Source organism: Melanerpes formicivorus, unplaced genomic scaffold (genome assembly GCF_026170545.1).
Source record: "Melanerpes formicivorus ecotype bairdi unplaced genomic scaffold, bMelFor1.0.p_v2 SCAF_90, whole genome shotgun sequence".
Classification (NCBI taxonomy): Eukaryota; Metazoa; Chordata; class Aves; order Piciformes; family Picidae; genus Melanerpes; species Melanerpes formicivorus.
In genome coordinates, this window is record NW_027142442.1 from 1,715,191 (window position 1) to 1,737,432 (window position 22,242).

Sequence of the window (22,242 nt, forward strand, 5' to 3'; positions counted from 1 at the left end):
CAGGCTGGTGGTACTGCTGCTGGAGTGAGGTGCTGGCATCAGCTAGCTACAGAAGAGGCTCACTGGTGCCAGGAGCAACTTTCATGAGGGCTGAGTGAACCATGGGATGAAGTGCTGGGAGCAGCCAAAACTGCCCTGCTGCCATGCAGCCTACAGCGTTGGCTTGCACAAATGAGCACAGCAGCCTCTGCACTGGGCTGTTGAGACACCTCTTGTTGGTGCTGCTTTTTCTTCCATCCTGGATTGTATTTACTCTTGTCCTGCCATCTGTGCTGGCTCTCAGAGCTCATCCCTTTAAACCTTTGCTGTGTGGGCTGCATGTGCTCAAAGCACAAACCGAGGGCAGTGGGGCTGCCGTCCTGCGAGCACCCAGGCACCAGAGGCCGGAGCCAGAATGGGTAACAGTGACAGAAGTCAAGGCTGGAAGAAAACCCAGGTGCTCTGCTCTCCCTGAGGCTGAGCTGCAGCTGCCTGGCTGTGCTGACTTAAGAGGCCATAAGGCAGACACTCAGTGCTGTCTTCTGGGGTTTGTCTGCAGTTTGCCTACAAGCTGGGGGATGACACCGACCCAGGGCTCCTGGGCAGGTTTGAGTAAGAGGTGTGGGGCTTTCCCTCACTTGGCCCAGGCCTGGCTTGTCCAGGTTAGAAACAAAAAGGGCACTTCTGCAAGTAACAATGAGAGGTTTATTTTTCTCAGCAGGCAAGGAGAAGAGCAGAGTGCTCCTTCTCATCTTGCCCTCACAATAGGCATTATCCACACACAGTCAGGCACGGCACAGTGCTCAGGCTCTGGCACCAGCCAGCAAGGCCTGGAGATGCACTTAGAAACCACAGAAAAATAACAGGGCAGAGGGGTCACTGTAGTAGCAGCAGAGGTAAAAAACAGAGGAAGGGAGTCCCAAGGCTAAGCTGAGCAAGGGACAGAACAGAAGGGGAACATGGCCACTCCCTGAAGGTGGGAATCTCAGCTCTCCTGCCCAGGAACAAGCTCGAGGAGGGGACAGCCTGGCCCAGACCACAGTCGCCTCCCTTGGAGACACCAACAAACACAAGCAGGGACAGAACATGTAAGGGTGACAAACCTCATGCATAGCCCACCCCGGGACAATCCTTCCAGGCATGTCTCTCCCAGGAGGCAGAGCTGCCATTGCCACCTCGAGGGACAAGTGCCAGGGCTGGTGGCTCTCCGCTCAGCTCCCTGGGGGAAGGAGAGCCTGCCTAGCCCACCAGCTTGTTCCATGGGATGGTGCTGAAGAAGGAGTGGGACTTCAGCTTCGCCATGCCACCGTCTCCAGACCCCAAGCGCCGCTTGGGGTTGTACTGCAGGAGCTGTGGAGAAAGGGGGTGGGACAGCAGGGACAGGGAGATGGGGACACTGGAAAAGTTACCAGGCTGGACCCTGCCTTTCCCCTGACTAGCCCCATCCTCCCTCCCATCCACTCGAGGCCCTCACCTCGGTGAGCAGTGATGTAGCAGCCAGGCTGAGCCCCTCTGGCAGATGCAGCTGGGTGTGAGGTTGAATCCCTGAAGGGTGGTTCTGGCACAGTGGCTACAGGAGACAGGGTCAGGGTGAGTGCAGGCAGTGAGGAGGCTAGGAGAGCCCTGCTCAGCCTTCATTGCTACACATCCCCAAGCCTTGCATGGCAGGATTGAAATGTGGGGCCCGAACAGCCAGAGGCCATGCCCAGGCACTAGGAATCACATGCCTGAAGCAACCCTGAGGTGCCAGCAGGACAAAGCACCCTGGGGCCCCTGCATGGCAGGGAGCCCTTGCACTACAGTGTCACCTTCTCCTCCCCCACTCCTTGTACAGTTCCTCTGCCTCTTACCACTCCTGTCAGCAACTCATACAAGAGAGAGCCATAGCTCCAGCAGTCAGCTGCCTCGGTGGGCTCCACGATCCCTCCCACTTCTGCAGAAAGAGACAGAGAGGCATTAGAGTTGGAGGCAGGGAGGAGCAGTGGCCATACCACACTGGGCACATCTCACTGCCTGCAGGAGCTCCCTCTCCTCTGGTCAGTGGCACCAGGCAGAGGACAGGAGAAGGCAGGGGACACATCTCTTACCTGGGGCACTGTACATCTCCTCCTGTGCCTGGCTGCAGCAGTGGGGCTCCACCTCTGTCCACTGGCCAAAGAAAGTGAGACGAACATGACCTGCAGAGCAGCACCAGGGCCAAAAGCAGGGAGATTAGAGCAAAGGTAGGGACTGTGGTCAGAGCACAAAGCCAAGCCTCATCCCTGCAGCTGGAAACAGCCAGGTCACTGAGCCCCTGCCATGCCTGAATGCAGAGGCACTGCACATTGTCCAGCCCCCCAGTGCTTGCCCAAGATGCCCACCAGGCACTCACAGCTGGTGAGAACGTTAGGTGGGCTTCAGTCTCAGGCTACAGTGAAGAAAGAAGCAGGTTTTAAAGTAAGGAAAGTTAGCTATCCCCTTGCAAAGCCCTCTGCTCTCTTTTCCTAAGCAATCTGTACCTCTCCAGTTTTCCCCAGATGTTGCCATCTGAGCAGGGACTTTCAGCTGGCTTACACTACAGTAACTACAATCAGAGCAAAACTGCAGTCCCACCAACCTCAGGCATAGTTCAGCTGGTCTCAGCTTCCCCAAGTTGGGATTTCCCAGGCAGCCAGAACCCACATGGGATCAAGGGCAACACATTCCTGTGGCTTTGGCCCCTGGCTCTCCCACTGCAGAGCCATTGCAATAACCACTTGGAAATCCTGAGGCTGCACTTTCAGGCTCAGGAACATCCAAACTTCCCCAGATTTCCAACTGTCCCGCAAAGCAAGCTCAAGAAAGTCCATGTCTCCAGGAAATGGGGCTAAGGACAGTTTCCCAGGCAAGAGGTAAACCTCCTCCTCCCCAGGGCCCCAGCCTGGGGCACTACCTACCGCCTGCATCAAGCAGCAAGTTCCTGGGGTTGAGGTCCCGGCACAATACACCCTGTTGGTGAAGTCCCTCTAAGGCCAAGAGGATTTCTGCTGCCCACAGCTGCACCTGCTCCTCCTTCACAGCCCATGCTCTCTGGCTGTGCCCACAGGAAGCCAAAGCCTTGCACTGTCCTGATGCTGGCTGCTCACTGAGCTGGCCACGGGTCAGGCTTCCTTCCCACGAGGTCTCCTTTGCCAGGCCAGGCCCACCAAGCTTGCTAGAACCAGATGGGGCAACTCCTGCATGAAGCTGCCTCTGACCAGGGGTTGGGAGAGGCCAAGCCCAGGGGATCTCAGACACTTGCTGAGACAATGGCTGCCCTGCCCCTGCCTGGCCCCCCCTCACAGTCTTCAGTAGAGGGGCAGGTGTCTGAGGAAGCCTGGGGTCACGTTGAGAGGCTGCTCTCTCCAACGTGCAGCCTGCACTGCTGGGTACAGCATCCCTGGGATTGATGGCCAGGCCCTGGCCGGGACCTTTGACTGCTGCTGCTGGAACATGGTCCACAAGGCTAGACACAGCCTGTACCACACTTAGATCCTGCCCTACAGGTGCAGCCCTCACACTGCCAGCAGGAGCCAGGTAAAGCTGGCAGTGGTTCCCTGAGCCAGGGTCCATGGGGTCAAGGGACTGCTCCTGAGGGAGGGAGGCACCAACATTTCCCAGTACTTGGTGAGTCACAGAGCCTGGGAGGCCACTGTCTGTCCAAGCAGAGAAGATGGAGGCTTGGCTGCTGTGCTGGGAGCTTCCCACGCTGTCCTCTCTGCCATGGTCCCTCAGGGCTTGAGCAGTGTTTGAGTTGGCAGAGCCCTGCTGGACACAGTACTTGGAGCGGAGGTGAGACCACAGTGTCTCCCCTGGAAAGCAGAGAGAGCAAGTGATGGGGTGGAAAGCACCCCCAGTTCCCCCAGTGTGGATCTGGCCCATCCAGGCACAGGCCAAGGCCCACATGCTGGGGCCACAGTTGAGCATTGTTAATGACCCCTGGCACAAAGCTCAAGTCCATGCAGAATACTTTCCCCAGCCCTACAACCACACCATGCTCAATGCCACACCCCTCCGGGGTCCCAAGCCCACCAAAGGCTCATTCTTTCCTCCTTCAGCATCCCTGCTCCCCATTCTGCACAGTCTCCTTGATCTCAGCTTTGCCACTTCCATGCCACAGGCCAGTCACATCTTCACACATGCCCCTGCACCACCACCATCCCCACTTTCCCCGAGAGCTCTTCCTCCTCCTGTGACAGAGATGCCAGAGAGCTCCCACAGCAGGGCACAGGCCCCGTGGGTCAGCAGTGAGCCAGAGCAGCAATCCCCAGAGCACACAGCACGCTGCCAAGGCCTTCCCAGCCTCACTACACTCAGCTGCAAGCTGCTTTCTGCAAATTCATCCTACAACACACAAGGAGTTGAGGCTGCTCTCCAACACAGGGCAGCCTTCATGTGTCGTTGCCGGACTCCAGCAGCTGCTCCTTACACATCTATTCAACCAACAGAGAGCAAAGAAGCTCCTTGGGACAAGCCCCCAATTTGTTACACTCCTTCACCAGGATCTGGGACAAGCCTCAAGTTTGCCTTCTTGTACCTGAACCCCAGTGTGCTCCCTGCCCTTTACACCCCAATTCTCCATCTCCTCTCTTTCAGTCTGATCTTAAAACCCAGCAAGACCTCCTCTTTTGTAACCAAAAGAGTGTTTTATCAAAGATTGGTTTGTTCTACAACATCCAGGTGAACTATTTCACTTGGTTCATTTTCCATCACCTCCCTGTCATGGTCAGACAATGTCAATAAAATGAAGATGTTCTTTTTGAGGTGCTGGACCACATCAACCTCTTCACCTGAAGGCATGACCACAGCCCTCAGCATTTCCTCACACTAGTTTCTATGTAACAAACCCTAAGACAAAACCTCTTTCTCCTTGTAGGTCTCCATGGGCCCACTTCTAGGTTACTTCCCCAGTCAGCTCTTATCAAACCTTCAGAATCACCCAAAACAGCTCAGCAGCTGCTTCACAAAGTCTCCAAGGCCTGGTAGCCATCACCCTTCTATGAAGTCAGTTTCTGCTGCCACTATCGAAATCACTTCCAAAGCAGCAGCAGAGCCATAAGTGAGATTTTGAAGGAAGGGAGGTTGGGCCTAAGAGCAGGACACTAAGGACAGGAGGCAAAGCTGTCCCCACTCACCCTGCACGTGCTCCAGGTGGAGGAAGATGGAGTCCTCACTCACATAGTAGCACAGCAGCTTGACCATGAAGGGCACCCCATGAGGGATGATGGTCTGTCGCTCCCGGGTCTCAACGTGGGATTTGGGGAGGCTCTGAGGAGCACAGGTAAATATTACAGCCTGGTAGGGACTGAAACTCCCTGCAGCCTAGCACCCACCAGGGCAGGAGGCCAGCCAGGAGCGTGCCATCTGCCAAGCCCCATTACCTGCAATGGAACCCTGTAGAAACCTGCTGAGAGGTTTGTCAGTGCCTAGCACCCACCTGTGACAAGGCAGAGCTCTGCAAAGCTCTGCTAAGGCAGAAGGCAGAGCACTCCCCACCTGCACTGTGGCACCTAGAGGACACCTCTGGTCCAGAGCAGTTGCCCTTTCCCAACAACTGCCCTTATTCCCTTCAGCCAGGAACCTGCCACTCCAGCCCCCTCTCCTCCTCCCTCTGGAAGTGATTCTTCTCCCTCTCATGCCAGTGCCTCCTTCTGCAATTACTAAAATCCTTTCTTCTTAGTCTCGAGGGCACTAGAAGGGCTTCAGGACTTGTACTAAGTACATCTCACCCATGACCTGTTTCAGAGGTTGACACAGATTCACACAAGTGTGAGGCTTGGCTGGCAGCATTACAAGGCAGAGAAACAGATGACCAAGGAGAACCATTTCCATTCTGATCAGAGAAGATGGCCAAGGCATCCAAAAGAAGTTTTATAAGCAATGAACTTCCTTCAGCACCTCTCTGTGGCCCTATTTCTTGGTCCTCTTATCTGCCCTAGCCATCTGCTTGGAGAAGGAGGCTCTGGCCTGACAGAGAGCCACGGGCAGGTGAAACTGAAAACACCCACCTTAAGTATAAAGGTGCCACCAGTGGCTGGATCCTGGACAATCTGCACCTGGGGGCAGTGTACACAGTACTGGTTAGCAGCAGTGACTGCTCCCACCCCAACACACAGCCTACAGGAATGACTCAGAGACTCCACTCTGGAACTGAAAAATCTCCCACCCAGCCAGAGGAGATGGTGGTGCTCAAAGCCCTCCTCACAGGTTATTAGCAATGAGATAACCACGCAGCCAGGGAGTAGACAGTTAATTAAACCAAGAGGGGAATCCCACACCATGTTTGTTTCCTTCCCAAAGAAGGGCTTCACGCTGCCTTTCAGAGCTCTGCAGGGGGCAATGGGCTGCCCACTGAGGCCTCAGCAGGACAGAAGGACCTCATCAGGCCTGACAAACTGAGATGAGTGAATGGCAGGAGAGCAACATGCCAGTAAGCCTGGCGTCTGAGCTCCAAGATCACAAAGTACTCCTGAGGTTATTCAGCCAGACAGCTTGTCTTCATCTGAAGTCCAGATTACATATGGAAGTCCCCCAGCATGGTACCTAGGCATCAAGCATCATTTTGTGCATGGGAATTAAATGGTTGCAGCAACCTCCTTGTAAATATTTTGGGAGCTCTGGTAAGTAAAAGCAAAGGGGACATCAACAGATCTCCCAGTTAACTCCTAAAGGGTCTTGCACCCTCACCTGCAAATTCTCCTTGGTGGGAACAGTGTGGACAGACACCCTCACGTTCCTTGGTAGGTGTGCTAGATGCCAGCACCTCCATTCCAGCTGCCATGACCCTCCAGCTTACATTCCCTTTGGTCTAGGCCCAGCCTCACCCTGCCAGTTCCAGATCAAATTATTACCTTATCGATCACTCCCACCACCTTGCACCTCCTCAGGTTCTCCACTGCTGAGCTGAGTGTCCTGATCGGCCTGAAGCGCAGGCTGCTGTACCCCTGCAAGGTGGGCAGAGAAGAGGATGAGGGACCAAGGGATGCTACCATCCATGACAGCAGGTGGGAGAAGTCCCTGCATTTTCCAGAGAGGGCAGCAATAGTGCTGGGCTGCTCAACACCCAGAGCCAACACTCCAACACTTCATTCCCTGCATCAGCTGGACCCTTTTCTTGGCCAGCTCCTGAATTGCTGAAGTTTTCAGGGGAAGCTTGTGCCTGCAGCAGAGGTAAAATCATTCCAAAATTGGGACCTGGACTGCTCCAAAGCCAAGGGGATCTGTGTGGAAGGTAGCTGCCTTTCTCCCATCATCCTTCTCACCAGGCCCCAACTCTGCCCTGGCTCACTTCCCTCTCCCTTCATTAACCACCTACTTCCCACAATGCAGCAAGCAGGCATCACCTTTGGTTACCACCCAGCTGGGAGCAATGACAGGGAAGATAACATTTTTAACAGCTGACAAGGTGGTTCCCCACAGTGGCTTCAATCCCACCAAAAATGACCCTTTTCTCTATGGTGACAGCAAGCACCTTGGAGGTTCCTTGGAGTGCCACAGGCAAGCCAGACCCACTTCAGCTCTTTGATGAGGCAGGGTGAAGGGCTGCCAGCTCTCTCTCAGCCACCAACACACCAGGACACGCTGCAGTTGGTGTGTCTGTCATTTTCTCTGCACTACCTTAACCATGGCATTTGCCAGAGGCAGTTGAGGAGCCTCATTGGGGCTGCAATAGGCATGTCCCCCCAAAAGCTTCCCAGTGCCACAGATCCACTGTAATCCCACCCATACCACCCTTTATCATAGAATCACAGAAACATTGAGGCTAGAAAAGATCCTCAGGATCATCTAGACCAACTGATAACCCTACTCTACAAGGTTCACCCCTAAACCATATCCCCAAGCACCATATCCAAAACACCTTTAAACACACCCAGGGTTGGTGACTCAACCATCTCGCTGGGCAGCCTTTTCCGATGCCTGACCACTCTCGCTGGGAAAAACTTCTTCCTAATGCCCAGTCTAAACCTACCCAGTCACAGCTCGAGGCCATCCCCTCCTGTTCTATCACTAATTACCTGTGAGAAGACACCAGCACCAGCCTCTCTACAATGTTCTTTCAGGTAGCTGTAGAGAGCAATGAGGTCTCCCCTCAGCCTCCTCCTCTCTAAACCAAACACCCCAGCTCCAATGCCCCAGGCCAGCCCCTCACCGTGGCCGTGTGGTTGCCATCCCCCGCAGCCCGCTGGAGGTGGCAGTTGAAGATCTCCTCCGCACGCCTCAAGTACTGAGTGATCTTCCTCTTTACGGCCTCTCGGCGCTCCTTGTTGGGGTCAACTACAGTCGGCACAGAGAGTGGGCATGAGAGACCTGCCACACTGCCCGGTGGGATGTCCCAGTCCCCTCATCGTTCTCCCCAGAGGGATGCTTTGGTCCCCTCACCCTTCTCCCAGTAGGGATGCCCCGGACGCCTGACTACAGTCCCCTCGCAGCTCTCCCCGCAGGACTGTCCCAGTCCCTTTCTCATTCTCCCTGGAAGGATGCCCCTGGCCCAGGGGTGCCTGGCCGTGCTCCCCGGAGGGACACCCCGGTCCCCCACCCTCCGTAGATGCCCCACGCACCCTGCACGCCGCGGAGCAGCACGTCCACGCCATTCTGATAGTGGTTGAAGGCCTCCTCGTAGTCCTCGCTGACGTCCCGCTCCAGCGCCAGCCGCAGCTGCCGCGCCGCCTCCACCAGGTAGTCCCTCCGCCCGCCGCCCTCGGGGCCCCCCGAGGCCACGCGGCTCCGCAGCTGCCCCAGGTAGACGCGGGCCTGCGCCAGCGCCCGGGAGCAGGGCTCGGCCTCCGGCCGGCTCATGGCCCCGCACCGCCGCCCTGCGCCGCCGGGAAACAGGCAGCGGGGACGTGCGGGTGAGGCGCCGAGCAGCCGCGGCCCTTCCGCCGGCAGGCGACCGGCATGCCCCCCGCCCCCCCATTCCTCTTCCCATTCCCGTTCCTGTTCCCGTTCCCGTTGCCCGCCCTAACCCCACCGCTCCCGCGGGCACGCACCTGGCGCAGCGCTGCCGACAGCATCCCCCGGGCGGGGCGGGGCGGGGCGGGACCGAGCGCCCGGTGCGGCGGAGCTACGGGACGGCGCTGATTGGCTGCGGATGAGATAATCGCCCACACCCCTCGGGGGGCACCGGGCCGGGGGTTCTGACCAGGATCCTGCCTCAGAGCAGGTCCTTCATAGCTCTATTAACGTGCGGGGAGCGCTGTGGCGCTTCTTGCTCTGTGAGCATCGTTATTCACTATTAATTGTCCTTAGTTAATGAAGCTCCCGTTCGTTAAGTACTGCCTTTGCTGCTGTATTTCCTTCCTCCCGTCTTGAGCTGTGTTCTAAGCAGCCGTTGCCTCCACCTGCCTGCCGTGCCAGCAGCGGGGCTTGTGCCGGGTGACAAGCTGCTTTTTGGATACCTTTTGCACTTTGGAGATTCAGCTGCACAGGCGGCTGGGCCATCTTGTCTAGACCGTGCTTCTGCCAAGGAAGCTTGGACCAGAAGATGCTTAGGTGCCTTCCAGCCTGGTAGTCTGTGATCCTGCATGCCCTGTTGCAGGGCAATGATGGTTCTTTCTGATGTGCATCCTGCAAAAGGTTGTCATTCCCTCCCAACCCTGGGCTCTGAAGGGGCTGTTTTGCCAACTCTTGCAGACTGGTTTGCTTTAAAAACATTTCAAATATCTAGAGCAGGGAACACCAGCACAAGTGCACTAAGGTGCAGCAAAGTGACCGTGCAGTGGAAATCCCAGCTGGTGGCTAACAAATGCTTTGTAAGTGGAAAATATCAGTGCCTGGCTTGACCTAGAAGCACACATATCAGGCCTCCTGCCCTGGCTTTTTCTTGGAAAAGCCCCTTAGACCGCTCGTTACTAGCCAAGGAGATTTGCTGAATCTGGAGTGCTCAGGCCAACGGGTGTGCTGTGTCTGTGGGATGGTCAGTTCAGGTCCTTTGTGAAGACACAGCAGGGGACCTGCAAAGGGAGGAAAGCTGGAAGGAAACCCCAGTGATACCCTAAGAAACACTGTGCTAAGATCAGTTGGGCATGTCCCATTGCAGCAGAAAATGTTTTTTAAAAGGTGGTTTTACTTTGACAGGAGCTGGCCCCATGCCATCACAGCCTGGACACTTGCTGCATTCAGCCCCTGCTGCAACTGCTATTTGCTAGCCCCGGCCTTTCCCATGGTGTGACTAGATGGCATCTGAGCCTGGAGCAGACTGAAGGCTCCAGAGCCTGGCCAGGATGCCCAAGGAGGCTTCTATTTGAGGTTGACCCATTACTCAGCATCCTGCACACACTGATGGCAAAGGATGTCCACTGGTTCAGCACCCTCAGGCAGCTCTTCTGCACATCCCAGTCTGACAACAACAGAAACATGAAGCCTGTGCCCATGGCAGCTCAGACTTTAACAGCCAAACATCTTTCTTGTGAAGGCCACTTTCTAGGGAGTGTGAAAAGTGAATATTCTCTGCTCAGAGAGCAGGTCTGATACAATGCAGAGGGTTTGTTTTGTAAGACAAGCTGCTTCCCAAGCATGACCCCAGTGCTTGGTTCTTTGGTTTCTCCTCCAGACACTTTCTGCTTCTTCCACACCCGCCCCCAGTCTCTACCTAACAGAGACCACATTTTTCTGCCTGTTCTGTTTACATCCCCTAGTATCTAAGGCCTTTTAATTCCCACAAGAGCCTGGAGGCTCCTCCTTTGAGTCAAAAACTCTGAGCAAGCAAGAAGTAAAGTGAGGCCCAGAATGAGAGGACTATGCCAGCACAACTCCCCTGCTTGACCTCAGCAGATCTATGGGGTCTCTGTAGAGGACAGGGAGCACAGGTAAACTACAAAATCCAGAGCAAGGTATCTGTAGAGGAGTTTGGATATTGGGGAGATAGTGCTAGAGAAGTGAGTGAAAAGGAGTCACTGAGAGGGGAACAAAACTCTGATGAGGTCTTTTCCAAACACCTCCTTTAGCCCTTACAGAGATAAACCAACCATTACCCAAAGACCTTTCAGGTCTGCATTTAAAGCATTTTATTGCTTCACACAGTTAAAGCTGCATCCCCTCTGGATGGGAAGGGAGGATCTGGAAGATGGCTCCTTTGACCTCCTTTTGGGAACTCCCTGCAGAGCTTTGCAGGGCTGAATGGGGCAGAGATTAGGCAGTCCTGGGGCCACTCAGCCCTAAAGTCATGGTGAGGGACCAGCAAGGCAGAAGGAACAAGGAACAATGCAGAAGAAAGTGAGCCAAAGGCATCATCGAGAAGTCTCCCAAGGACTGGCCTGCAAATGAGAGGTTAGGAGCTCAGTGGATATTTGTTTGCATGGAAATACATGGGAAACCTGTGCTGGCAAGTGCAAGGGAGAAGCTGCTGGGAGGCAGTGCTCCAATGGCATCCCAGGATTGGGGAGGCTGGAGGTTATCAGCAAAGCTTTAATGTCAGAGCTTCATCAGCTACAATGCTGCATCTCTGGGCCGATTGCCACATCACCTTTCCAGGTACTTCCCAAGAAACATTTGTTGGTTTGTTTTCAGGGCAGCCTGGAGCCCAGCTTATGTTTTCTCTCCCTATAACTCTCCTTCTGAACCACCTTGCTGCAGCTCTGGCTCCTAAAGCCTTATTAAATAAACCTTTGCTCTGTAAGGCTGGGAGACCCAGGGAGCCCAGGGACACTGATAACCCAGTGGCATGCTGCTTCTGTGAGACAGCTGCCTGTCTGCAATGGGTATGCAGGCAGGGAAAGGATGAGGGGATTTGGGAGCACTAGGGCTGAGGCACATTTGCTGCCTTCCCATGTAGGACCATCATGGGGTTGTTCTGATCCTTTACAAGGAAACTAGTGCCCTCCTGCAGCTTCAGGAGACATGAGGATCTGTAGCTGAGCTTAATGGTGCTCAGGGAACACCTGTGCTCTGAGGCCAGGGAGGTCTGACAGGAGCTTGTGGTGTAAGCCTCCAAAAAAGACACAACTGGGACCAACACAGAGGGGAGACAGGCAGATACTGGCTGGTCCCTTTGGGACCATGGGGGGTGGCCACAAGAGCCAAGTCCAGCAGCTCATTTCTTCCCTCATGCCACCATTGTGTGCAATGTCCTTCTGAAGTCCCTGCCACCCTGGGACAAGGAAGGTCCCAATAGCTCCCTGAACCTCCCCTCTAGGGACAGGGAAGGGAACCAGTCCTCCTCTGGGTGCATGATGCTTGCTATAACCCCCGGAGAGCCAAGGAGCTGCTGAGGCTCATCGGGTTGCCTTCACCAGCGAAGCCTCAGTGAACCACCACCTGCAGCTAAAGGGAGCCGACACCAGGCGATGCAGCTTCCAAACCTCCTGTGCCTGCGGGCGGTGCCTGCCCCTGTTCCTGCCCTGCCCCGGCCGATCCTCCCAGCACTGCAGCGGCGGGACAGCCGCACCCCTCCCACACACCCACGTCCCTTCCCCGACACCCCACGGCACGGGATAAGGCCTCACAGCACCCGGGGGGCTCGGGCCACGCAGGGGAGAAGCGATAAGGAGCAGCCATGCAAGGCAGACACCCAGCCCTGCCCGCTCTGGGCACAGCTGCCTGAAACAGCCCAGTGCCCAGCAGCAGCCAAGGAGGGGATGCCAGACACCAGGAACTGTTGGAAAAGCCACTGGGCAGGAAGCTGAATTTTTTGTAACCCTAATCACTACTCTTGACAAATTTATTTGTATTAACATCTTGGGTTTATGTAATTCCCTTTTTAAAGGTTTAATACTACTGTGGTGAAACTTTTGCTGTTAAAAACAATGCAGAAACCATCACCTACATCCCTCAAGTGCTTGCACACAGTTCTTAGCCTCAAAACAAAACCAGTCAGGCTGAAAGGGGACACAGGAATGGGGAGAGCCTGCATGTACTAAGCCAAGCATCCAGAACTGGGGTCCCACATGGCCCATGCAAACCCTGAGCAGCATGGGAAAGAGAACAGCAAGACCCTCTCATACTTGAGGCAACCAAGAAGGAGTTTCATATTGAGGCAGAACCCCTGGTATGTTGTGTCCCAGGATGCTGTAGGTGCCAGAAGTGGAAACAGGGTCCAAAAGGCATCTAGCAAGCTCCTGGAAGATATGCCAGTCTGCACAGGTACAACTTATCCAGTCCATGCCATGCTGCATGGTGGCAACATTGAGGTTCAAACTGCCTCAACACTCACCACTGTCTTTCCCTGCCAGGGAACCACTGCCACAGGGCATGCACTCTACCCAAATCCTTGTGCCTGCCCCAGGCAGCACCAGCATTACAGCTCTGATGGAGCCTGTCCCAGCTACAGGCTGCCATGTCAGAAGTGGGGAGGAGCTGCCTTGGATCCCAACATCTGCTACACTAAGCTCCACTCTTGTTCCTCACTGCCAAGAAATCCACAGGTTATGTCCTTTGAGGGCAACGTTGGAGCCTTTGCACAGCCCTTTGCTTGGAGCTCTGAAGAACAGACCTTGATTTTGTTTCAACCCAGTGCCAGGAGGGCCCCACAAGCCTGCTGATGCCCACCTCAGCCCTAGGACTTCCAGCTGTGTGCACGCTCCAGGGTATGGTCTGCACAGAACAGCACTGGATGCATTTGACAGCCAGCCCTGTGGGTGCAGGAAAGAGGAGAAAGACCCCAGGGGCACTGAACACAGAAAGAAGGGCAGCAGCTACCCCCCCAGACCTGAGCAGGGACCTGTCTGAGTGGGGAAAGCAGGAAACAGCAGCACACAGCCACCTCGATGAGGACCACCAGCCCCCTACACACCCATGGATGTTTCTAGTAAGAGATAGGGCCCCCAGAGCAGCCTGCCCCCATGCTGGCTGAACAAGCCTTGGTAGGGTGTTTCTTAGGTAGGAAGGTTGATGGGTAGCCTGCTCCCACTGCCCTAACCTTGCATTAGCCCAGCCAAGGAGAAGGAAAGCCAGCAGGCCCACCCTCCTCCAGCCAGAGTGGGTGTCCATGGGGAAGGGCCTTGCCTGCAGCTGCTGGAAAGCAGACAGGAGTGCTTACACTGCCAGCCTCTGCCTCTGAGTAGCAGGTTTTATTGAGCAGGGCAACTCTGAGATGTGGCTGTATGTGAGGAGCCCTGGCAACCCCAATTCCCTCCCCTTCCCCATGAGGAGGGCTTCCGAGGCACGTTCCCTGGCACCCTCCTGGACTGCTCTGTGCCAAGGCTGGGACAGACACAGACGTGCAGCCTTGCCTGCCCCAGGTTTCCTTCCTCCCCAGCTGCAAGGCGTTGGCAGGACAGAGGAATTTTGCAGCTGCAGCCCTCTGAGCCCTCTCTGCTCACCCCCCACGTCACCCTGTCCCCAGCCAGCTCCAGCAGCACATCCACCAGCCCTGCTCCTTGCCATCCCCAGGGTGCACTCAAACACCAACGCACTGCTTGAGGTCCTCATCTTCGGCCCCAGGGTCCTTCTATTCTGCTGCTGGTGGTGCAGATGGGGCAAAGGAGTCCTCAGTTCCAGGCTGTGTTACCACCAGGGCCAAGCAAGGGTTCAGTCAGCTCTTCCCTGCCAGAGTCCTGCTCCCCACCGCTGCCTGGAGGGGCACCCCACTGGTGCTTGGAGGCTACCTGCGTGGTGTGCCACATCTGCAAAGAGAGCATCACATTGGGTGAGCATTGCCAGGATGGGGAGACACTAGGACCCCTGAGTGCATCCACTCTGCCCTCTCTCTGCCTGGCCCCTCCAGCACTGAATTGCACAGGTGAGGACCACAAGCAGCTTCTTCATTGTGGGGAGTGAGGACAATGGAGCTGCAGGTGCTGGCTGCAACCTGAGCAGCAAGCTTCAGATGAAACAGGGAAATGTGTCACAGAAGTGCCAGCCACAGGTGTCATACCTCAAAGTGCCCACAGTGTGTCCAGCCTGCCCTGTGACAGCAATGTTAGGGTTTGGAAGGCACCTCCAGAGATCACTGAGTCCTCTGCCAAAGCAGGAGCACAGAGTGCACGCTGCACAGGAATGCATCCAGGTGGGGTTTGAAAGTCTCCAGCGAAGGAGACTCCACAGCCTCTCTGGGCAGCCTGTTCCAGTGCTCCATCACCCTCACCATAAAGAAGTGTCTTCTTGTGCTAGGGTGGACCCTCCTGTGTTCTAGATTGTACCTGTTGTATCTTGTCCTACCACTGGGCATCACCAAAAAGAGCCTGGCACCTTCATATTGACACCCACCCCTCAGCTATTTATAGATGTTGATAAGATCCCCTCTCAGCCTTCTCTTTACAAGGCTGAACAGCCCCAGTTCTCTCAGTCTTTCTTCATAGGAAGGGTAGAGGAACCCAAACAACAACCAGCCAAGGGCAGCAGGAAGGACACAGCAGGCAGCAAGATGAAGCTGAAACTGGAAATTCATGGCTCCAGGAAATTCAGCATGGTCTGTGATTGTGACAGAGCTACACACCACCAAGTCACCCACTCCATTCATCTCCAGCATGAGTGACACTGGCCAGCTTTGAGCAGCTGAGCCTGGGAACTACTGAGCATTTATTAAGCCTTCAGGAAACAGCCCATTTCCCCACAGCCACCCACTGTTCCCCCTGTCCTGCTTTCTCCTGCATAGGATCATAGAATTGTTAGGGTTGGAAGGGGCCTCAAGGATCACCTAGTTCCAACCCCCCTGCCACAGGCAGGGACACCTCACACTAGATCAGGTTGCTCAGAGTCATGTCCAGCCTGGCTTCCACCATCTCCCTGGGCAACCTGTTCCAGCATCTTACCACCTTCATGGTGAAGAACTTCTTCCTGACATCCAATCTGAATCTACCCATTTCTAGTTTTTTCCCATTCCCCCTAGTCCTGTCATTACCTGGCACTCTAAAAAGTCCCTCCCCAGCTTTCTTGTAGCCCCCTTCAGATACCAGAAGGCCACAGTAAGGGCTCCTCAGAGCCTTCTCTTCTCCAGACTGAACAGCCCCAGATCTCCCAGTCTGTCCTCATAGGAGAGGTGCTCCAACCCTCTGATCATTCTCGTGGCCCTTCTCTGGACGTGCTCCAGCACATCCAGATCCTTCCTGTAACAGGGGCTCCAGAACTGCACACAGTACTCCAGGTGGGGTCTCTCCAGAGCAGAGCACAGTGGGAGAATCACCTCCCTTGACCTGCTGGCAACGCTTCTTGTGATGCAGCCCAGAATGTGATTGGCTTTCTGGGCTGTAAGTGCACACTGGTGGCTCATATTGAGCTTCTCATCCACGAGCACCCTCAAGTCCTTTTCTTCAGAGCTGCTCTGTGCTCTGCATAACCCCCTCACTGCTCACAGTATCAGTAAAGACCTAAAGGCTTAATGAAGCTGCTCATCCCAAAGAAAATCAACCCAGAAGACACCACCCATGCCTGCCCCTACTCACAGTTCACAGTCTTTACGTCTCTTCTTATCTTGTCTTCTCTTACCTCGGCCCTTGGACTTCCTCCTTCAAAACAAAAGTACCACAAGAGAGGCTGATGAGTGGGAAATGAGACCCACAACAACAGCTGGTAATGCCACCCCTGGTGTCACTCACCTTCCCAACTTCATCAGGTCCTGCCGGGGCCTGTGGGGCAGCAAAAGGACAGGGTGAAGTGGTCACTTGGGCAGTGCTGTCTGTTGAGCTGCTGGAGGTGGTTTATAGAGAAGGCCCAGTGCACAGCACAATTTACATGTTATTGGTCATGCTTAAAACAGACCCAATATGACCTCCCTCCATGTTATCAACTCCTCATCCAGAAGCCGATTGCAGTGGTCAGTATAAGGCAGAGACAAAGGGGCAGCAGATGGTTGGCTTTGGTGGCATCTCTGAGGATGTGACATTCTGCCCCATGAAGCTGGCAAGCACAGTTTCAGACACTGTCAGTGACAGCTTTCATAGCAGAGCTAGTTAAACAAGACCCAACATCCTGAGTAAACATGGGTCTTGTTGCAAAGCCTCAGCAGCGGTTCTCAGACAGCAGCCACGACACACTTGGCTTAAGAATCCTCCTATAGGTGCCAAGGCCAGGACATCCACCACATCTACACTAAATTTCAAAGGGGAGCTACATAAGGCTATGGGAAACAGCTTACAGAGAAGTGGAAAAGTGCTGCATAAGCAAGAAATTTACACAGATTCAAAGGCAGGCTGTGCTTGTAGGAGATCCCCTGGGAGTTACCCTAGGTAGGAAAACCACAACAGACTCAGGAAATTCCCTGCATGGAAAATAGCTGGAAGCAGAGAGGGGAAGTAACACATGTGCCTCTTCCCACTCTCCCTTCTGCATCCACAGACAGATGCTCCAGAAACAGCGTGGAGCAGGACAGGCCTTTGGGTCTGCTCCAGCACAGCCACTCTTACAACTGCAGGGGAATACCGACCTAGGGATCCTCAGGCTTTTCTTCCAGGCAAGAATCATGCCTGACAGCTGCCCAGCTGGACACTCAGTCCCCAGTTTTTATAACACTGAATTGCCCTGGGATCATGATGGAGAGCAAACACCAGGGCCTCCCATGCAGAAAGTGCTGGAGAGGCGTTGTGACAGGGATCCACTGTAGGTAGCACTGGAGCTACTCACTGCTTCCTGCTCCCAGAGTGCTGCAGCCCCTGGGCAGAGGCCCAACCCTGACCAAGCTCTCACCAGCTCTGGGACACAGTGAGTACACCAAGGGGTTAATTATTTGCCAGGAGGCTGTGGCATCCATCCCAGGCCAGTGCTTCGAATCTGTGCCAGGTTGGTGCTGCATATTTTAAGCTTTTATTTGTCAGTTTGGATGTAGACCTCTGCTCTCCAGCCCTGGACAGGGCAGCTTCCCTTAAATAGAGGTGCAAGGTCCAGTCCTTCATCTTTCTCTTTGGGCCATGGCCATGCTCAGCCACGCTGAGCCACCAACTTGGGCACACTGCCCCATATCAAACACCTGCCTCAAAAGCCACCAACTCCATTACCCACAGGCAGCTCCTCCAGCCAGAGGAGGACACACACCAGGCATGCCAAGGCAGCCACAGGGATGGCAGGGGGAGGGGACACAACACAAACATCATTGTGCATGGAACTGGGGTGCTGCAGCAGCTCCAGCCCTGCAGCCAGTGCATGGTGTCCAGCCTGGCTGCACAACACTACACACCCCCTTGGCTGTGGGGAGCAGGCTGCCAGAAGCACAGCAGCCTGCAGCTAAGCATGGGCCCTAAGCACCAGTAAAGCCCATTATGGAGACAGTAGGGGTGTCACAGCACAGCTGAGGTGGCCCCAGGGCATCCCTTTCTGTCATGCTGGGTGAGCTGCCAGGGGTGCTTTTGCTGAAGCGGCAGAGAGGTGCAAAGGGAGCCTGGGGTCCCTACCTGCACTCGCACTGCTTGTGCTCGGTGAATGCCATCTCCACATAGGGTGCCTCCCCATTCGGCTTTATCTTCAGCAGCTGAAAGAGGAGCAAAGGTTACTTCCCAGGTGGCCAGCGGCAGGAGGGGGCTGGAAAGGCTCCCACCAGGCTGCCTGGCCTCTCGGGCAGACGCGTGTCTAACCTGTTCCTCGGGACCTCCGGCGGCAGAGGCTCCACCTCCGCATGCAGGCAGCGTCAGCCCGGCCCGGCCCGGCCACCCTGGCAGCTTGGGAGGTTCTGCTAGTGCTGCCCCGCGTCTCCAGGGCTGTAATTTAGTCCTGTGGAGCTTGGATTTCCCAGCCTTAAAGGAGATGGTTCTGTCCCTGCCTTTGTGGAGAGCTTTCACACATCTGACCACTTAGGACATCTCCCTTCTCTGACAGAAATATCCCCCTGATCGTGTACTCCAGACCGTTCCCATTGCTACTGTCTCCTCCTGACTCCTTTCCTGCAGCACCAAACTTGGAGATCATACCACAGTTCATCTCCAGCCCAGCAGTACAGAAGATCAGGTCGAACACCCAGAGGCTTCACAGGGTATGCTCCTCATTGGTGTGATCCCTACTAGCCCCACAGAAGTGCCTGGCCTTGCCATCCCACGCACAACAGCAGGATCTCTCCCATGGAGGAAGACCTGTGCTTGCAGAGCTGCCTCCCATTTACATCAGGTTCTTGCTCCAACTCAGGTAAGATTTTTGTGAAGACTCCTACCCTGCCTTTCAAGCTGAGGGGCCAAAATCACTACTAATGTATTGCAGACACTCTTTAGTCCATCACCCACGGCAAAGTAGAGCTTTTCCCTGCTCCCTGTAGCAGCAGCAGGGCAACAGCACAGTACAAGGGTTGCAAGGTGAGGACGATGGTTGCCTGGTACATGGCAAAGAGCCAGTCCACAGCTTCTTCCTAGCCCAGGGCCAACCACTCCACTTTGCACAGCTCCCACAGTGGGGACTGGAAGCAGAGCAGGCACAGCTCTGCTCACCATGCTCCCAGCACTCACTCACTGTCACCAGCGCTGCAGGCGTTTCCTGACAGATGAAAGACTTGCTTCTCCCTGCGATTCAGGGGCAGAGCCTGCTTTGCTACAGTGGGTGGAGTCACAGGCAACCGGGACACCCCCAGCCCACTGTGGGATGGGTCTGGAAAGTCAGAAAGAGGGACTTCACAGAGAAGAGATGGGAGGGAAGCAGGGAGCAAAGCCAGCACCACCAGGGGTGGCACCTGGCCTCGAGGAGATGCCCAAAGAGCAGGCAGAGGGACCCTCCTGGTTTGGCGTGCATTTGAACAGTATGAATAAGCCCCCTGTCCCGTTTTCCATACTGCTACTATGTCTAGAGGATGTGAGCCTGCAAGTCCATCCTCTTAGCACTTGACAAATAGCTCCCCGAGTACCCAGTGCAGTGCTTACCTGCATGGTGACCGTGCTTGTCTCTACAGGAACACAGCGGAGACCCTCGTCCCCACAGCAGCCTCCGCAGCGCTGCAGGGAGACGCAGGAGGGTCTGAAGATGTACTCCACCTCGTTGGGGAACTCGGTAATGACGTCCACCAGCTGCTCCAGAGGCCGGCAGAAACTACGATTCCAGATCTCCCGGAAGGTCAAGACTGCAAGGGACAAGGATGGGGTGCTAGAAGGAGGTGCCCCGGAGAGTCTGAGCCTGGCTGAACCACGACCGAGGCAGGGGCACCGCCCGCGGCAGGGTCCTGAAGCCGTCACAAGGGCACAGGGATGCGGAGGACCTTCTTGCGCCCCCAGTTAGCTCATCACCGCACTGGCGTGAGGGCTCGCACAGCCACCACACCCACCCCGGTCAGCTCTTTCGCCGCCTTCCCGCCCGCTCCGTCTCAGGCAGTCCACCTTCCCCTTGCCTCCTACCAAAACGGGACTACCCCATGCCCCTGCCCTCCCTCGACAGGCACAGAAATCCAGCTCCGCAGCAAGCAGCTGTCCCCTCGGGTTTACCAGCGGGGATAACAGAGGGGAGCCAAGGCGGTGTGTTCTTGCTCGGGTCCTACAGCTCAGCCCCGGCGGGACAAGCCTGGGTCAAGGCTGAGCTCCGATCCGGCCCGCGGCGCTGCCCGCCGCAGCAAGCGCCCTGGGCGTGCTAGGGGGAAAGGGTTGCTCCGAGCCCCGGCACAGCTCACCACTCATCGCCACGGGGCTCCGAAGGGAAAACGGCCACGGGGCAGTACCGAGCCCCCCACGGCCCTGCGCGCAGCCCGCCCCGGGCTGCTGCCCCCTCCCAGTCAGGGCACCGGCTGCCGCCCACTGCCATCGTACCGGGTGGCTCCGCGCTGGCCGTTCCTCGCGCCTCCGGGACCTGCAGGGTGGGAAAGGCGGGCGCTGGCGGGGGCGGCATGGGGGGACCCGCCGCCTTTTCCCCACCCAGCACCGGAAGCAGCTGCCCCGCCGGCCACCGACAGCCCGGGCAGGAGCACCGGTGAGGCCGGTCTGCCCCACTTCAACCCCCACTCCAGACCTCGGTTCTCACCAGGGCGGGCGGCGCTCCCAGCGCCCCGGCCACCAGCAGCCGCAGGAAAGCGCCGAGCAGCCGCATCGCCGCTCCCGCCGCCCCGGCACCGGCTCAGCGCTACCGCCCCGCAGCCCCCAGCATGCCGCCCCCTTGCCGCCGGGCCACCGGCCCCGCCGTGCCGCCTCTGCTGCCGCCGAGCCATAGGAGAACGCCCCGCTCCGCCGCCGTATTTCACCGCCACCGCCCCGCCCCCGTCCTCTCCGGCCCCGCCGCGGGGCGGGAGCAGGTGCCCGGCCCGGCGGCGGCGGGGATCGCTAGTGCCCACGGGAGTGACGGAGTGCCCCCGCCTCCAACCCTCCGTACCAGTACTGGCCATTTCCCCATCGGGCTGCACCTGAGTTTCTAGGGACCAGACCATGCCCAGAGCATCCCCAGGAGTCGGGAAGCACTGGGACTGTATCGGGGCTCCTCAGCTAGCTAGGCTCTCCCAAGTCCTGTTCATCTCTTCCAGGGTCTGTGCGTGCTGCCCTATGCCCATCCAGCCACGAAGTGCCCAGCTGACTGCCTTGTGCCCACCCAGCAGCCCCCTTCCCATCCATTCACCCCATTCTCCTGCTGTTGCCCTGTATTCATCCAGAAACCCCATGCCCATCCCACCCACCCCATTCCCCTCTAGTCGCACCATGCCTCCCAGCCAGCCCCTGCTGTCACCGCTCTGGCAAGGGGTTTCCAGCTCTCTCAGCCCCAGGGTCAGCATTCTGATCCTGTCCACCATGAGGGTCCCTCCAGCTTGTGAGGGGAGGGGGCACAGCAGTTCACTGGAGCAGGTCTGAGGCCAAACTCTGCTGACAAAGAGCAATGTGGCCTTTTCCGTTCTATTTTTAACCCCTGGCAGCCAGGGAAGCTGGAGCTACAGGAGGTGGGAAGAGATGCCAGTGGGCAACATGATCCCCCGTGGGTTGCAGGTCCCAGGGAAATGGCAGGCTCTGTGCCCCTGTGAAGATTCACATTTCTGTTCTGGGAGAGTGAGGAGGCTGCTCCAGGGCTTCCCTGCCCACCTCTGTGTGAGGTCTGTCTCTGTGGCACGAAGACCATGGGGTCCGCCTTTAGGGGAAGCAGGACATGCCAGATGTGTTCCCCCAGCCTTGCCAGGCCATGCAGGTGACAGCGGCTCAGGTTTCAGCAGGAGCTGAACTTCAGCTGGAGCTTCCCAGCATTGGTACCACTGAGTGTGAGAGCAAGCTCCTGGAGTAGGGCCTGGCAATGAGCAGAAAGATGCTGCAGAAATAAGCATGCAGAAATCCTGACCTCTCGGGGGAGGGGGGAGCAGTACTCTGCAGTTCACCACCCAGCAGTACACCATGGCTGTTGCTGGCAGTGCCAACAGCTGCCACAGCAGTGTTTGATGCCCGTTCAAGCGCTCACCCCTGGCCAGCCAGCAAGGAACAGGTAATGTCCCCACTGCAATAGCTGTAGCATACCTGTGTCCTCCTTCTG

The 22,242-nt window shown here is 56.4% G+C and overlaps 2 protein-coding genes across 6 annotated transcripts; both read right to left on the bottom strand.

Annotated features, from left to right (window-relative positions):
- Positions 1–466: 466 nt before the first annotated feature.
- RPS6KL1 (ribosomal protein S6 kinase like 1) lies at positions 467–8,995 on the bottom strand. The gene is made up of 11 exons (XM_068165546.1): positions 8,964–8,995; positions 8,535–8,789; positions 8,126–8,250; positions 6,828–6,920; positions 5,985–6,032; positions 5,112–5,244; positions 2,895–3,788; positions 2,067–2,156; positions 1,830–1,912; positions 1,454–1,549; positions 467–1,329 (listed from the first exon to the last, which is right to left on the bottom strand). Exons 2-11 carry the CDS (start codon positions 8,770–8,772, stop codon positions 1,219–1,221), a joined length of 1,911 nt encoding a protein of 636 aa, XP_068021647.1. The 5' UTR covers positions 8,773–8,789; positions 8,964–8,995; the 3' UTR covers positions 467–1,218.
- A 1,969-nt stretch (positions 8,996–10,964) lies between these two features.
- On the bottom strand, positions 10,965–20,919 carry PGF (placental growth factor). Of its 5 annotated transcripts, none has more exons than XR_010990738.1 (8): positions 20,764–20,919; positions 20,553–20,592; positions 19,680–19,876; positions 18,234–18,310; positions 16,446–16,475; positions 16,336–16,355; positions 14,325–14,534; positions 10,965–11,228 (listed from the first exon to the last, which is right to left on the bottom strand). XR_010990738.1 is itself a non-coding variant. In XM_068165542.1 (7 exons), exons 1-7 carry the CDS (start codon positions 20,827–20,829, stop codon positions 14,440–14,442), a joined length of 525 nt encoding a protein of 174 aa, XP_068021643.1. In that variant the 5' UTR covers positions 20,830–20,919; the 3' UTR covers positions 13,552–14,439. The 5 variants fall into 5 exon arrangements, 3 of the variants coding, with proteins under 3 accessions (XP_068021643.1, XP_068021644.1, XP_068021646.1); XR_010990739.1 differs by having other exon boundaries at positions 10,965–13,541; XM_068165542.1 differs by lacking the exon at positions 10,965–11,228 and having other exon boundaries at positions 13,552–14,534.
- Positions 20,920–22,242: the final 1,323 nt, after the last annotated feature.

Coding starts and splice junctions, on each gene's coding strand:
- PGF (XM_068165542.1), bottom strand. CDS start 20,829: ATGCGGCTGCTCGGCGCTTTCCTGCGGCTGCTGGTGGCCGGGGCGCTG. Junction 19,877..20,552: donor GGCCAGCGCGGAGCCACCCG/GTACGATGGCAG, acceptor TGTCCCTTGCAG/TCTTGACCTTCCGGGAGATC. Junction 18,311..19,679: donor CAAGCACGGTCACCATGCAG/GTAAGCACTGCA, acceptor CTCCTCTTTCAG/CTGCTGAAGATAAAGCCGAA.
- RPS6KL1 (XM_068165546.1), bottom strand. CDS start 8,772: ATGAGCCGGCCGGAGGCCGAGCCCTGCTCCCGGGCGCTGGCGCAGGCC. Junction 3,789..5,111: donor CCACCTGGAGCACGTGCAGG/GTGAGTGGGGAC, acceptor TCTGCTTTCCAG/GGGAGACACTGTGGTCTCAC. Junction 1,913..2,066: donor GGAGATGTACAGTGCCCCAG/GTAAGAGATGTG, acceptor CTCTTTCTGCAG/AAGTGGGAGGGATCGTGGAG.